At 40.2% G+C, this 14,640-nt stretch overlaps 1 protein-coding gene across 1 annotated transcript in view; it reads left to right on the top strand.

The window, feature by feature from the left end:
- Nucleotides 1–12,575: 12,575 nt before the first annotated feature.
- The window catches only part of adora1b (adenosine A1 receptor b), a 4,082-nt gene continuing 2,017 nt past the window's right edge, over nt 12,576–14,640 (top strand). Inside the window, exon 1 of the mRNA XM_020619301.1 lies at nt 12,576–13,354. Within this exon, the coding sequence (XP_020474957.1) occupies nt 13,014–13,354 (341 nt within the window). The 5' untranslated portion in view covers nt 12,576–13,013. The remainder of the gene's footprint in view (nt 13,355–14,640) is intronic.

Raw genomic sequence — 14,640 nt, forward strand, 5'->3', positions numbered from 1 at the left:
AATCTCCTCTCTCTGCTGACATATCAGTTTGGTTAATTGGTAGAAACTATGGAAGCTGTGGCTTTTCTAATGAGCAGTCTACAGCCTTAAATAGTTTTTTACGCTTAGGCAGTCTAATAAATTGCATGTCTTTACACTGTCGTCCTTAAAATTTAGGCATGCAGCAATTTTAGATACTCTGTCTTCCAGGTGAAATCCAAATTAGCTGGATACAACAAGAGATATACAGTATGAGAGTGATACTTTTTTGCAATTTGGATGGGGAAACCTTTGCAGAATCACTCAGTAAAACACAGAATGAGAATAAACAAGCCAGGTATAACCCTATATTTACCCATAAAAAAGAATCTGTAATAACCAAACGTGGGGCTGACATGAGTCAACGTACTGAGTATGTTTGTGAAAGGTTACATACTGTAAATAACCAGAATGCACAGAAGCAAAATCCTAGTGTCCTTCCCTTGAACAAGGACACAAACTATTCAGCAGATCCTTTGAAGGAAACTGATAGAAGACCTTGACCTGGTCATTTCTGTATTATTCATGTGCATTCACAATGAGGTCATGGAGAGCACTTCTAAAGTTAAATACACAGCAACAGAAATGTGAATATTGCATGTAATTATAGAATAGTGCATTGATGTACTTAGCTTTAGAGAATAAGACACTGTAGTATCTGGGTGCTTGTCTTACACATCAACAATATAAATAGAGTAGAATAACAGGAACTCTGATGCATTCTTCCATAACCATTTTGTTTAAAAAGTTTTCAGTGCAGCATGTTAAGGCTGAGACCGCTTATGTTGACTTGAGCAGATCAAAGCATCTCTGCGGATACTTACACAACACTGGGATTATCTGGATCCCAGCATCAGGGCAACTGTGTGTCTGAGAATACTGATGTTATGGGGTCATAAATCTGTTCACACAGTCACACTATGGGGATTTGACTTCCTTTTTAGGAAGAAACATTTTAGAATGATGACCTGCTTTAAAGTTACGGTAAGGTTTAGGTTAAGTGTTAGTGTAAGGGTTAGGGTTAGGCAAGGAGTGGCTGTGGTGCAGGTAAGTCTCCAGGAAATGAAAGGAAGTCCATGTAAAGTCTGTCAAGGTGATGGAAATATGCATGTGCCCGTGTGTGCGTACATGTATTCTAATCTCTGCTCTCATTTGTCAGTAAATCACACTACATGAGTCCCGCTGAGACAATCGCAACCCTCCTCACAGGGCACTGCTCACTGTGCCACACCACAGACATTTTTATTATTAATCATAGTACTGTATATGAAGGCAATATATAACACAGTGTGTGCCAGTTTATATGCTTCCCATGAGATGAATAGGCATCTATAAAATGGAGCTCATCTTTATCTGTGCCTGTTTGGCTGGAATATGGCTCCAAAATACCTATGAAAAACAATCAGAGCTAAAAGAATAGACATGACATCTGCACCTCTGTAAAAAAAAAAAACAACAACTCTTCAGCACATTACAACAGAGAAAAAGGTTTGTACTTCTTAAACCTATGACACTATGAACAATGATATAAACAAATATATAATTTCAAATATACTATCCATCACCCTGACCTGTGCTATATAATTAATGTGAGGTGTCCCAGGGGTGGGGCAGCTTGAGCCTGCAAACACAAGTCTTTATCTTGACAAAAATTCTCTGGCAGCTGATGTTCCATTGCCAAAAGTGAACTAATGCACAGAAGGTATTTTACATTGGAACCCAAGAAACAAGTTCACCTAGCTCGTACATGATGTTGTACTCACAGCTGAGTCAGTCTAAACATTTACCTTGGAACAAGGAGACTGTCAAAATCAGTGGTTTCCAAAGGGGTATTTCAGCACCTCTGTGGCCAGTGACTGTAACATTTCTCCATGTTTAATCATTTCACATGAAGTAGCACAAAGCCTCAGGTTGTGGCTGCAGCTTGTATGTGTTCAGTTGTGTCAGACAGAGTCAGTTCTTGCACATGAATATGTTAATAGAGGGGGAAGGTGCCCCTGGCTGTTTTCACAGACTTACAACAACACCTCTGCTTTAGGAACACTGAATCACTCAACAGTGTGTTTTCTGCAAGCACTGACATCAAATGGTTTTGAGGCCAGGAGTGTGTTTACTTCATTCCAGAGAATCTTTATGATGACTGATAAACTCTTTCTCTATTTCCGTTTGATGAGGCATGAGTGCTTCATGAGCGACCAGAAAAGTAACTGTCAGTTGAAAGAAATTCCAATGTAATTCTTCTCAGTGACCCATTTTGCCTAAACTACAAAAGGTTAAACACTGACATTATCTGACAGTTCTCACATTTTTTTTATATCAAATGTCAGCAATCCTTATATGACCCCAGTGGCCCTATGTCTTATTCTTACACCCATGGTCCATCTGGTTCCTAATGGGCTCATGTACACCTGCAAATATAAGGTCTTCATTCCCTAGGTCCACCTCTTGTTTTCACTTAATTTATTTTCATAAGCATTATTCACTTTCCCCCTCTGCTGTGTGAATGCACTTGGATCGCCCATGCGTAAAACATTTAAGTTGTTTACAGATCCCTGGGTTAAAAGGATTTGGGACAAATGACGGGGAAATTGGTCACTGTGCAGTTTTGTAAAAGCAGTCTCATCTGTCTTCCAAAGTGTTTACTTCCCCTGCCCCTTTCTACTAAAAATGTTAGTATGAGCTTAATGTGTGTGCTTGAGCTGCATGAATGAGTATAGCGCTAAATACTGCAAATGTTTTCTCCACTCAACATTTTACAATGCATTAGTTTCTGCACTGGAATCTGTTTCCATAGATGCAAACATCAACTGCCACATTGAGGATGGTGAATAATGGGGGATGCATACATCAGTGCATTGAGGAACACATTTGACTCACAGCAAAGCATTTAATCAAGAGCTTGTGTATGGCTGTCACGTATACTGTGAGAGTCACTGCAAAGGTCAAGAAACTATCAGAGAGAATTTTGTATGAACATGCAAAGTTATGAAGCAGTCTGCATATGGAAACAGAAAACAGCAAATACTGTAGTATAACCTCTGAGTGGGAAGCACAGTTGTGTCAGTCTATCATTAGGCCATATGTGTTGGTAACTATTCATGATTGGTGATAGTTTTAGGAGGTAATATCAAACAGGACTGCTGATAAGAAGCTAGCAATTTGTCATCAAATCAGCCAGAATATCATGAAGAGCCAAAGGTCAATCAGAAACCCCAATGTCTGGCTGGATGGATGAAAAGAAAGAGGGAATGATGGATGGACAATGGCTGGCTGGAATAAGTGAAGGATGGATGATGTCAAGCAAGTAAGTAAGTAAGTAAGTAAAAACTGCAATACATCACTGGTGAAATGAGGGACAAGCTACATTAAGAAGACCAACAACATGATTGTTTACATTCTAGTTGCTTAAATTGCACTTTGGTGTCTTACATTAAAACAGTCTTCATATTCTAGTTGCTTAAATTGGTGTCTTACATTAAAACAGTCTTCAGTTAAACTGTCCTGTTTGAAGTTCATGAAAACCTGCTTATATTAAATCTGTGAATGCCAAACCCAGTGAAGTCTCTTGGGGTTTAAAAATGCAGGGCACAATGCCTTGATAATTTAGTTATGATGATTCAAATGACAAAGTGGTGCCTATATCCTTTGTTATCTGAATGTTAATAATGTATCATATTTCACTTTGATTTGATCCCCTCCCTCGATGACAAACCACTCACATTTGCAGAAGCATTTTCCAGAATCAACAAGCAAAAATAATGCATTTCATATTGCTGTAATCTCCTGTCGTACCTCCCCTAATTACCCCTTCCATTTGTGAAAACACACACCACTCCCCAAATTGTGCTTTAAAATCCCAGACCCGCCAACATTTTCCTTCATCTGCATTATGGTGCTTAAATTGGCAATGGCACTTTGAAACAGTGGCCACAGAGTGCAAAGACTGATCTCATTAATAAACAATCACACCTCCTCCCGGGCTTCAGATGGCTTGAAATGAACTCTGAGCAGCAAGACTTTCCAAAATGAATTTAGAGCATGTGTAGAGTGTAAATATACTATAAAAATTTTGCAGATAAGAAATGCTTCTTTAGGTAAAACAATTTGCACAAACATCATTCCCCTCCTTTGTGATTTGAGCGCTTGTTTGTTTTCCTGTGTTACATCTAGTAGTATTTTCATTCCCTAGGCTGTCACATTCTGATAGAGAGGCCAAACGCAATCTGACTGTGCAGCAGTTTTTTTTAATTTATTAATTCTAATTTGGATAATAGGACAACAAAACAAGATGGGCAGACTGCTTTCTGCATTAAAACTATGTCTTATTTATAGAAATCTGTCACTGCTGGAGGCTGTAAAGATGAGAAGCTGCTCTCTGCATTTTACACCATATGCTGGCTATCTCAAAAGGATACACAGACTGTGCACATTGTAGTGTGGGGTACACATAACTGAGAGCTGGTGAACAGAAAGAAAAAATGCTGCAGGAAGCCTCTCTGGCTCACGATCTAATGAAGCAAAATTATCGTGCCTCATTTCTTCCGTGAGCAGATTTGGCCTTAAGGTTGGTTGTCGATATGCCAATAACTTCCAAAGGATTGTTGTTGCTAGGCTTTGTTTTATGGAGAGAAGACAACACATCTTCCACACACAGCTGTACATGCCCCGTCCACACACAGTTATACTTATACAGAGAATAGGCTAAACATTAGGATCACCTTTCAGCATAATGCAAAAAAACACAACTGCTCCACAACCTGCGGCCACCAAAATGACCATAAAGTTGAATAAACATTCTTCAACTGCTTCAACAAAAACGGAACATTATTGTAGTGGTGTTAGCTATTGACAGGATGGCATTGTCCTTTTAAGAGGTTATAGTTTGGTTAAGTGTAGAGAGAAAGCCAAGTTGGTTAAGGTTAGGAAAACATTGTGATGTGGGCTAAAATATCTAGACACCTTTGTCATGATGGTTACTACAAAGACCACTTGCTTACAGTTATGGAACATCCGCTGTTACAGTCAGTGGAAACTTAGATTAAATAGGAAATGGAAAACAGTCATATTTACTACATCCACTAGAGGGCTGTGTCACTTGCATGCAAATGCGTAATTTTATTTTATTTAGTTGAAATGCTAATTGCTTTCCAAAGCAAGCAATTTTCTACAGCTTGTGTCTTTGTTCCAAGGAAAGCAATTAGCATTGAACTGGAACAAGTTTATGTTCACTCATGTTTCTGTTGTGGAAAGTAATAGTCAAGTCATTTCCATCCAAGATATTAGTGGACAGAAGCCATGGAAGAATAATCCTCTTATTTCTGCAGGTGTAGTTAATGGAAGAGTTGCTCGGGGGTGCCAAATTCTTAGTGCAAAGAGGCCATGGGGTCACCAAATAGATTTCAATAGGCTTTTCTTGATCATTAAACAAACACTGCTGTTCTTGCATTCAGAGCAATTAATAGAAAATAGCATTTAAGAAAGTTTCTCGCCAAAACTGAGTCATCATCATTCTCAATAAAATGCAGGACACAAGCTGTAGACACTTCGATAAACATTGGAGTACATATGTTAAATAAATCAGAATAAATTAGCAGATGAAATGCCTCCTACCTATCTAATCAGCAGCATCTAGAATATGTTTGTGTATGATGAATCATCTCCCAGAGCCTGTCAGAGTCTGATTAGTGGCATCCAAACTGTTGTGCATGATAGATCTGGACCAATTCACAATCTCAACTCAGTTTCATTCTGTGCTACAATGATGAAATTAGGAACAACGAATTCAAACATAGTCATTAGTACTGTATGTAGACTGTGGAGTGGAGGCGCTAGATGTATAGAGTTAGGCTTGATTATTAGTTCATCATTTACAACACTGGATCCTGACAAAATCACCAAGCTGACATCAAAGAAGCTGGAGCTGGAGCATAGCATTCTATTCCACATTAGCTAAACACGTTTGACCCAGTTTTCTTTTACTCATCAGGACAGGAGCGTTGCTAGATATAAAGCTCTACTGGGGCTCAGGCCCCCATTACTTAAATCACACATTTATGATGATGAACCAGACCCGCTTCTCCAAAGCGTCTTTTCAGTGGAACATCACAGCAACGTGGGCTAGCAACAACCGTGACACATTCTGAAGTGATAAATGCACAAGAATCCACATCAGATCTTTTGATTTGGAACTGACCACTCTTAAATTGATTAGATATAAAGTTTGGTCATTAGACTGCACAGTTCTCCACCTCTTCCTCCATCTCCTTTCATCTCTTCTTCTCATCTGTGTAGCTGCTGAATAGAGCCCTAACTGATGCCTCTTGCCTAGTTCACTATCTCAGAGTCTCTCTCCCACTCAGTGATTCTCCACCAGTTTCCTCTCTGTTGTTTTTATATGCCGAGCTGATTCAGAGATCAGTACTACTGAGGTGAGCAAGAACCTTATTTCAAAGGGAAATTGCTGACTTGTGTTTTGAAAACTATAATTATTCTGGTTTGTCTTTATTCTTCTTACTTCCTCTGAATAAAATGTGATCTAATTGAACAGTGTGAGACTTGTTTATTCAGTAATAAGTACATATGTAGAATATATCATTACACATAATACTCCCCTAATTATCAGATTTGATAACAAATTAGAACATTTCCAATCAATGTCAAATATATTATGGAGCATCACTATTTCATATACAAGCTGTGATCATGAGTCATTCAGCTGTTTCGAATGTTTTGAGCCCCTTAAATGGCTGTTATCAGTTGTTATCATGGCCATAATTGTGTTTCAATCTGGGCAAAGTGCAGCTAATAGTAAGTCAGAAGGTGACATCATTTCCACTTGCTCTAGTGGGTGTAGTAATTATGACAGAAACGACAGTCACTGTTGCCAACATCATAAAAAATCAAAGGGAATGTGTCATGGTGAATGATGGGTGGGTCACAAAACAAAGAAGGCTGGAAAGGGAAATAGCTGTTTGTTTCCTGTCTCAAACTGAAACTGAACCATAATCTTTCCCTGAAGCTAACCAAGTCATTTTTGTTGCTAATCCTTGTCCTGTCTTCGTTTACTATTGTAACTATGACAATTAAGGTCCAGCGCATGATAACAGGTAACTTGGCCATCTAGGAGGTGGAGTCGGGCCCAACTAATCCACATCTATGATGCTAATGACAACTGATAACATGAAAACTGAGAGGCATGATAACATTTGAAGCAGATTATGTCATGTCACTGTACATGTTGCTGTCAAAGTACTTCCTTATATTATTATGCTGCAGTAAAAGATGATATCAGAGGAACACAACACAAAGCCTACACTCCTTACACTTTTCTTTTTAAATAAATTTGTCTACTGTAATTCTGTTGTTGGTGTATGGGCTGCTGCACAGCATTTTACTGTAAAACAATTTGTGGGAATCAGCTGTGAACAGGACACCAATGCTGATGGCAACATGTAAGGTGTGAGTTCTATTTTTAAGCTTGATATTTTGAGCCAAATTAAAAGCGGTGCTCGCTGCAGTCTGTTTTTCATGTGTAAGAAGTGTGTGGGAGATACAATGGAACATATGAGAGGCTTAGTATTTTCTGCACAGTAATCTAATTTGAGGCTGGTGTTGGATGTCGAGGAGGCTGCTTTAGGGAGCCTGTGGTTTGGGTTGAACTTTTCTGTTGGCGTTGACCTCTTCACCTCTACACATACAAACACATCGCCTATACAGAGGCAAAAATACACTGGGGAATCCCCTGCTATGTTTCAACTGTAAATGAAACCATTAAAAACAAAAACAAAAAATCTAAAACCAACCTACCTTTAATGACCTGGGGAGGATTTTACAATACACAGATATACACAGTTTCCCCAGTGTGAGTTCTGACTTTATCAACTCAAAATATTTTAAATGTATGTTTCAGTCAAAAACCAAACAAACTGTTCATAAAATAAGTGAGGCTAGTCTTCTCTTGTCAGTCCTGGCAGGGTGGAGAAGGTCTTGCGGCAGCACCATAAATGATCAGGTTAATGAATAAATGCGACATAATCTAAAAAATGAGGTAATTTGACAGGCATATTTTAAGCAGCAATCCAAATGGAGAGACTTACTCATCAAAATATCTCAGTTCTGACTGTGGCAGGGCTTTTAGTACAGTGCTAGACAGAGATCTGCTAGCTGTTGACATTTTTCATTTTCAACCTGTCAGCTCAAGCTTCAAGTGGGTGCAGTGGTTAATTTCCCAGGGACACTGTGGATCAGGAGCAGGCGAGACAATGTGGGGCAGCCGGCCTGCAGCTCTGAGAGGGGCTCTCACACCAGAGCCGCTAGGTAAACAGAGAAGTGTAAAGTGGAAATCAAAACACAAGTAATTTCCATTCACTGTATAGGATTATGTACTCCAGATGAGCCATAATGACACTTGTGGGTCAGGACTTCAAACAGCTTAACTGTATTTTCGTGAACTGTAACTCCAGGTGTGGTTCACATGGATAAACGTGCTCATGGCAAATGCAAGAGCAGTAAATTTGTCTGTCACATCACCTGTTCACTGCTGTGAAATCTATTATTCTTGAGGCAAAAAATATTCAGCAGATGTTCTCACTCTCTGGTGTGTACTGCTGCTTACTGTGACCTCTAACAACAGTATGTTTTATGAAAATTTATATTACCACTTTCTGGATAACTTCCATGTAAATGACAGCTGTGAGAGTTTAAAGGCTGTCCAGGTGCTTGTTTGATTTTCCAGAGGATAATTGAGCACTCTTAATATGCCTTTTGAGATTTTCATTGAAGGTCTTTTATTGATGGAACCACAAGCAAATGCTTGTATTGTTTTCCCCTTTATAATAACACAGCAATTGTAATCCTTGCTGCCCTCAGTCTAGTTTAAAATTGCTAAACAGTTTTCCTGGACAGCATCCTGGCTAACAGGACAAGGTCCCAGATCTGTTGCCGTCTGGCTCAGTGGTCCACTGAGAACACCACTGCAGTTCATTGCTGGAGCTATTTTTTAATGACTGAGCAATGTTGTTTTTGAACCCAGTTCAGCAGACAAGACAAAGGGAAGGAAGACGCTATGTTATCTTTTCTCATTACACTATGGCTGTGGCTTGGGGCACGGTTCTTCATCCAGGTGGTTGAAACCATTATATAAACTGTGCTATGCCAGAACAAAAAGGCTGATGCTGGTGCTTTATGAGATGCGAGGGCATCACACTGTGTCCATTAGTGGATGTTTCAGTCATTTATCAGGATGATCCAGACTTAATAAAGAGGTTTTGTTAAAAGCAGTTAACCTCACAAATGAAGCTTCCTTTTTACCCATTAAAAACTCTGGGTTTTTGTTGACACAGACCTACTGTATGTCTCGCCCTATACAACCTCTCCTATGGTGGACACTTTTCAACACATCTTAAATTTGGCAAAAAGGCACAAGGCTTCTAAATACTACAATATATTGTTGTGAAAGATAGACTGACATATCAGACTTCACATGGAACACGGACTACAAAGATTTCAAAGAGAATAATTGGAAAAGATTATTGACAAATGTCAAAACAGTTTCAAGAGAACTGAAAATGAGACTTAACCAATTCAAGATGATAAATATGATCTACTGGACCCCACCCAGACTCCACAGAATGGGTTTGGCTGAGGTTGCTGGATGCCGGTGGTGCCGGTGGTGTGTATGCAGTGGAGCGGCCCTTGTGAGTGTTCCAGTCAAATATCCACAATCACATCCAAAGAATTACAGATCAGAATAACCCTTTCATTCCAGCTTATTTACACTGGTCAGCCCTGCAGCTTTGGATAATTTATCAGCCGCTCAGACAGGTTGAGTCTAGACTACCCTTATGTTACGACAGAAGCTTACTGTCACAAAATGGAAGTGCACCTCTGCACCTCCAGTGACACAATTGTTCACTGAGATGGGTAAATTTTTCAACATGGTAGAGAGCTATTTCAAGAAATGAGAGGACGATCATGTTTTTATTGATGGAGTTCATGGATCTTAACTTATTATGATGCAGTGACACATACAAATGCCCCCAGTTGCACTGTATGCGTGACAGTGATGGCCGCAAGCTAAAGAGGTGTCTAGGATTTCTTGTATTGTTATTGTAAAATGCCCCCCCCCCCCCTGTTGTGTCCATATGTCAAATATTGCTATACTGAGCCCTTGTTTGTGTGGGTGTGTTAGAAAAATAATAAGACCAGAGAATATACATTATTTGTTTTACATTTATTGCTTGCAAAGTTAACTTTCATGAGATGCACCCCATTTCTAGACTTGTTGCAGGTTGAGTTGGCACACCACTGTATATCACAGCACATCTACGCCCACACAGTTCTTAAGAAGCCTGTGTGTATAAATAGTTATCAGGGCTAACCAGATAAGATACAGCCTCAGACACTGAAAACACATGATCAACTTCATGAAGAGAAATGACAGCATGGTGAGTTGAATCAACCTGTAACTGTAGTTGGAGGAAGTTTCAGTTGTTGCTGGGGTTAGGGTGAAACTGCCTATAAATGAATTCAGACGGGACGGCCCTGCTGAGTATTCTTCACATAACCAAATGCTTGTGTGTACAATTGCTCCCTTATAAGAATAAACTACAGTCTACAGCCTCGTCCTCATTTGATTCAATTTCTCTAACATGGTGGCAATGGTATTTTATCATTTTCTATTTAATCAGAATTAGAAAATAAAAACCTGAAGCACACCGGATTTCACTAGGCATACATCCCCAAATGGCAGAATGTGGCAGACATTTAGTGAAGCATTTCCTTATTTCTAAACTTTTTGGGCATTGACTTATTTGTCACAGAAGTACTTCAGGGCTGTTGAAGTTCATCCCTGTCACTGAGAGCGAGAAATGTCAGTCTGTGTTAGGAATGTTTTACATCTTACACATTATCAGGTTGCTTTAATGTCCTCAGTAAAAACATGAACTGTGATCTAGTGCAAATGGCATTATGAGGTCCACGTTGAGCATGCCTTTATTCCCTGCTCTGAGTCTCTAAGCTGCTAAAAGGAGAAACACAGTGAAAAAACAGCAGCCTGGAATGGACTAATCCTCTTTCTGCATCCCAGCTGAGATGTCACATAACTGCAACAGTGGCAGCTGAGCTCATGAATACCTAACTGGAAAAGTGCAAGGAATGCAACCTTGATGGTGAGGCTTATTTTAAAGTGAAAACATTCAAGATCTCTCGATTGTCGGCCACATTGGCCTAAGTGTTAGCGCACACCATCTGCTCTATAATGATCAGTTTCTTCTGCAATACCACCATTTTTATACTCACAATGTTACAAGTGGGTTGGATGCCAATCACTGCAACAAGACCATATGGCTGCCTCTTTGGCTGACCTCTATACCTCACGGTGACAGTTATGCTGGTCACAGATGGAAACAGTCTTCAGTTGAGCTCCTGCAGACTCTTGGCCATCCTGCTATCACACACTGTCTCTTGGTGTGAACACTGACTGCAGTATTACTCTGTTCTGCCTTTTGTTTTTGTTTACTTTGAATCACCTGCCAGCTGGCAGCTGAAACCCAAGACTTCTACCCAGAAGTTATTGTGAATAAATGCAGTGCACCATCTGGAAGCCTCTTCCATCCAGTCTGGGCAGTCATTCCTGCCTGGATGTGAAAATAGAGTTCCTGCCATCATCACAGCTCATGCAGCTCCCTGCTGTTGGCCTTTGAACCCCAGTGAGGAAGCATGAGATACCAGCACAGATCACTCCTGGACTGGATGTCTGCAATGTTTGGCTGCTTGAGGCTTAATGTGTGTCTTTCAGAAACAAACAGTTATTGTATCGCTCAAATCCTCCTCCAGAAATTTTAGTCAGAAGAAAAGAAATGCCCTTCATACAAACCTCTTTAAAAAGTTGCAAATGATTTTTTAAAAAGCTGATCAATAATGTTAGATCTAAATCAACTATAAGATTTCCAGTTTTGTTCGATTTCCCATTAGTTTGGAGGATATGGTTGGCTCAGTCTAAAGTACAAGGATATATTTAGATTATTAAGGTCAATGCAGATGTATGCTTTCCTAAGATGTCTTGAATTAAAGGAAAAGGTGGAAAACAAGAGGAGTGGGCTTTGTATGATGTGTCTTCATAATTGTACACCTGATTATTCAGTCCTTTATCACTTAGGGAATTGTATATATGATATGATCGCTGCCATGTAGGGTATGAATTTTCTGCCAGAGAACTTGGAGTGAACCGACACACCTCTTATGAGGACAAGGAGAAACTGTGAAAGGTCCGTTTGCCTTTGAAAGTGCGTGAGAGAAAAGCATGCATGGTGTTTACATTGCAAATCAGTTGGAGTTTAAACCACCTTTGCACCACCTGACTGGGACGGTCCTGCACAAAGCTACAGAGGTTCCGATTTATTTCTGTAGCCTATGGAAAATAAGGACGCACGCCACTCAACAATGGAAACAGACAGAATTAAAGCTAAACATAAATAAAGATGGCGTATGAATAGATTAAAAAGGTGAGAAAACATCTATTTTCGGCAACACCATTATTAAAAAGGTGAGAAGTGAAAGAGGCAGTACACGCCTGCCCGGGAGCTGCTTTTTGTGCACGTTACTTCCGAAGACAGTTTATTTGTTTAGTTTAAAACCCCGATCATAAGTGGCCCTCCTTGATAAATTGGAGCGCAAAGGATGCTGCTTTCACAAAGAGCAGGTGTATTCTGACATGTGGAGGCGCAGGGCACAGAGCAGGAGCGAGTGACAACAGCGGGGGGGGACCACAATACCTGCCTCAAAGGAAAAGCCATTACCTTTAAAAATCTTCCTGAAAAAGACGCTTCTTCCTCTAAAAATATCCGGATTTTTCTTGCAACTTAAAGGCCGTCGTGAAAACCGGGACAGTATGGGTACTATGGGACGCACAGCTCCCATAGTGACAAAAAGCTAGGTCTGCTCTGTTGGCTACTCTTAGAGCTGCTTCACTGAAATCAGGCTTATCATCTGCAAGGATGCTCGGAGCAGCTCTGTCAACGCAGTCGGTCTACATAGGAATGGAAGTGATTATTGCAGTCGCGTCTGTCATCGGGAATGTGATGGTGGTTTGGGCGGTGAAAATAAACAGATCGTTGCGAGATACTACCTTTTGTTTTATCGTTTCCCTGGCTTTGGCGGACATTGCGGTGGGAGCCCTCGTCATCCCCTTGGCCATTACTATCAGTATCGGACTCCAAACTCACTTCTACAGCTGCCTGCTCGTGGCGTGCACAATGCTGGTGCTGACACAAAGTTCAATCCTGGCCCTCCTGGCTATTGCGATTGACCGCTATCTCAGAGTCAAGATCCCGACCAGGTGAGGTTTTCACAACTCACACATGAAACTAAGGACAGATACACATTCACTTATATGTTTTGCATAGAAATGGGATGATGAGAGTGTTGTTGGTAACGGCAACGTTATATTTCCCAGGAAAGCGTCCCCTCATACAGCAGAAGTCATCACAAGCTCCAGCATGTTTCCCTGGGCACTGATTTATTCATGGATCATGTTTCACTTTCCAGGATGCCTTCATCCCGCCAGTCCCTTTATGTGCATATAGATCTGACTCATCAGTACTTACATGACAGCCTACCAGAGCATGGCTGATCAACTAACAGCTTTAATTTGTCCCTCTGTCCTCAGGATCTCTGATATGTGTGGAAGAGTATACAGTGACAAAACTGGTACATTTGGGGGCTGGGTTGTATACAGGACTGTTTTGTGTGTGTGTGTGTGTGTGTGTGTGTGTGTGGTTTTGTGGAGGACACAAGAGGGCGGATCTGAGGTGACTGTTTTGTGTGTGTGTGTGTGTGTGTGTGTGTGTGTTTCTGGAGGGCACAAAAGGGGGCATCTTCGCTGTCAACAATCTCTATCTTTGTATTTGATGCACATGGCATGGTTTATGGCAGGCAGACACAAAAGGCAGAACCACGTTGCTAAAAGGCTGAAATGATAAGCTTAGTAGAGGAGGGGAATTTACTGGCTGAGAATATTATCTGTGATAGCCTCAGACTAATCTCCACCAAGGCTTATGATAACACTTTATCATGCATTTAGTGTTTGACTTCTCAGTCTTTTTTTGTGTATATAGATTGTTAGTACCAGTGAGTCCTTGGATATATTATTTAATTTAGAAATTTGCCCAGGGAGTGGCAGTAGCTACTCCCTTATCAAGAGGGAACATAAATACAGCATGATAACAATGTGTTTTTTCCTGAAATTATCAGTAATAGTATTAGTATTTTTAGTTTATGATTAATTTAACATGTGTTTCTTGGTCCATCGAGTGTTGATGTTGCTCATATTTATGCTGATGTTTCCCTGTTATATCAGTATTTGATTTCTTCCAGGCAGACCAGCTCAGTGTATGAATAACAATCTTCTTGCTGTGCATCAGACATAGACCTAGCTTAACACATGCATCCCTAATCAATATTAATTCAGTGCATGGCACCTGTGACAGCCAGGATATATTGCAGTGTTTAGTTTTGCTTCAGGTTACAGTTCACCAAAGATCAGGTAAATATTATGCTAACATTTCCTTTATAATAACAACACCGGGGTTTGTCAAAATCAGCTATTAGTAATCCAAAAGGAAT

The sequence above is a fragment of the Monopterus albus genome, unplaced genomic scaffold (assembly GCF_001952655.1).
Source record: "Monopterus albus unplaced genomic scaffold, M_albus_1.0 scaffold6.1, whole genome shotgun sequence".
NCBI lineage: Eukaryota > Metazoa > Chordata > Actinopteri > Synbranchiformes > Synbranchidae > Monopterus > Monopterus albus.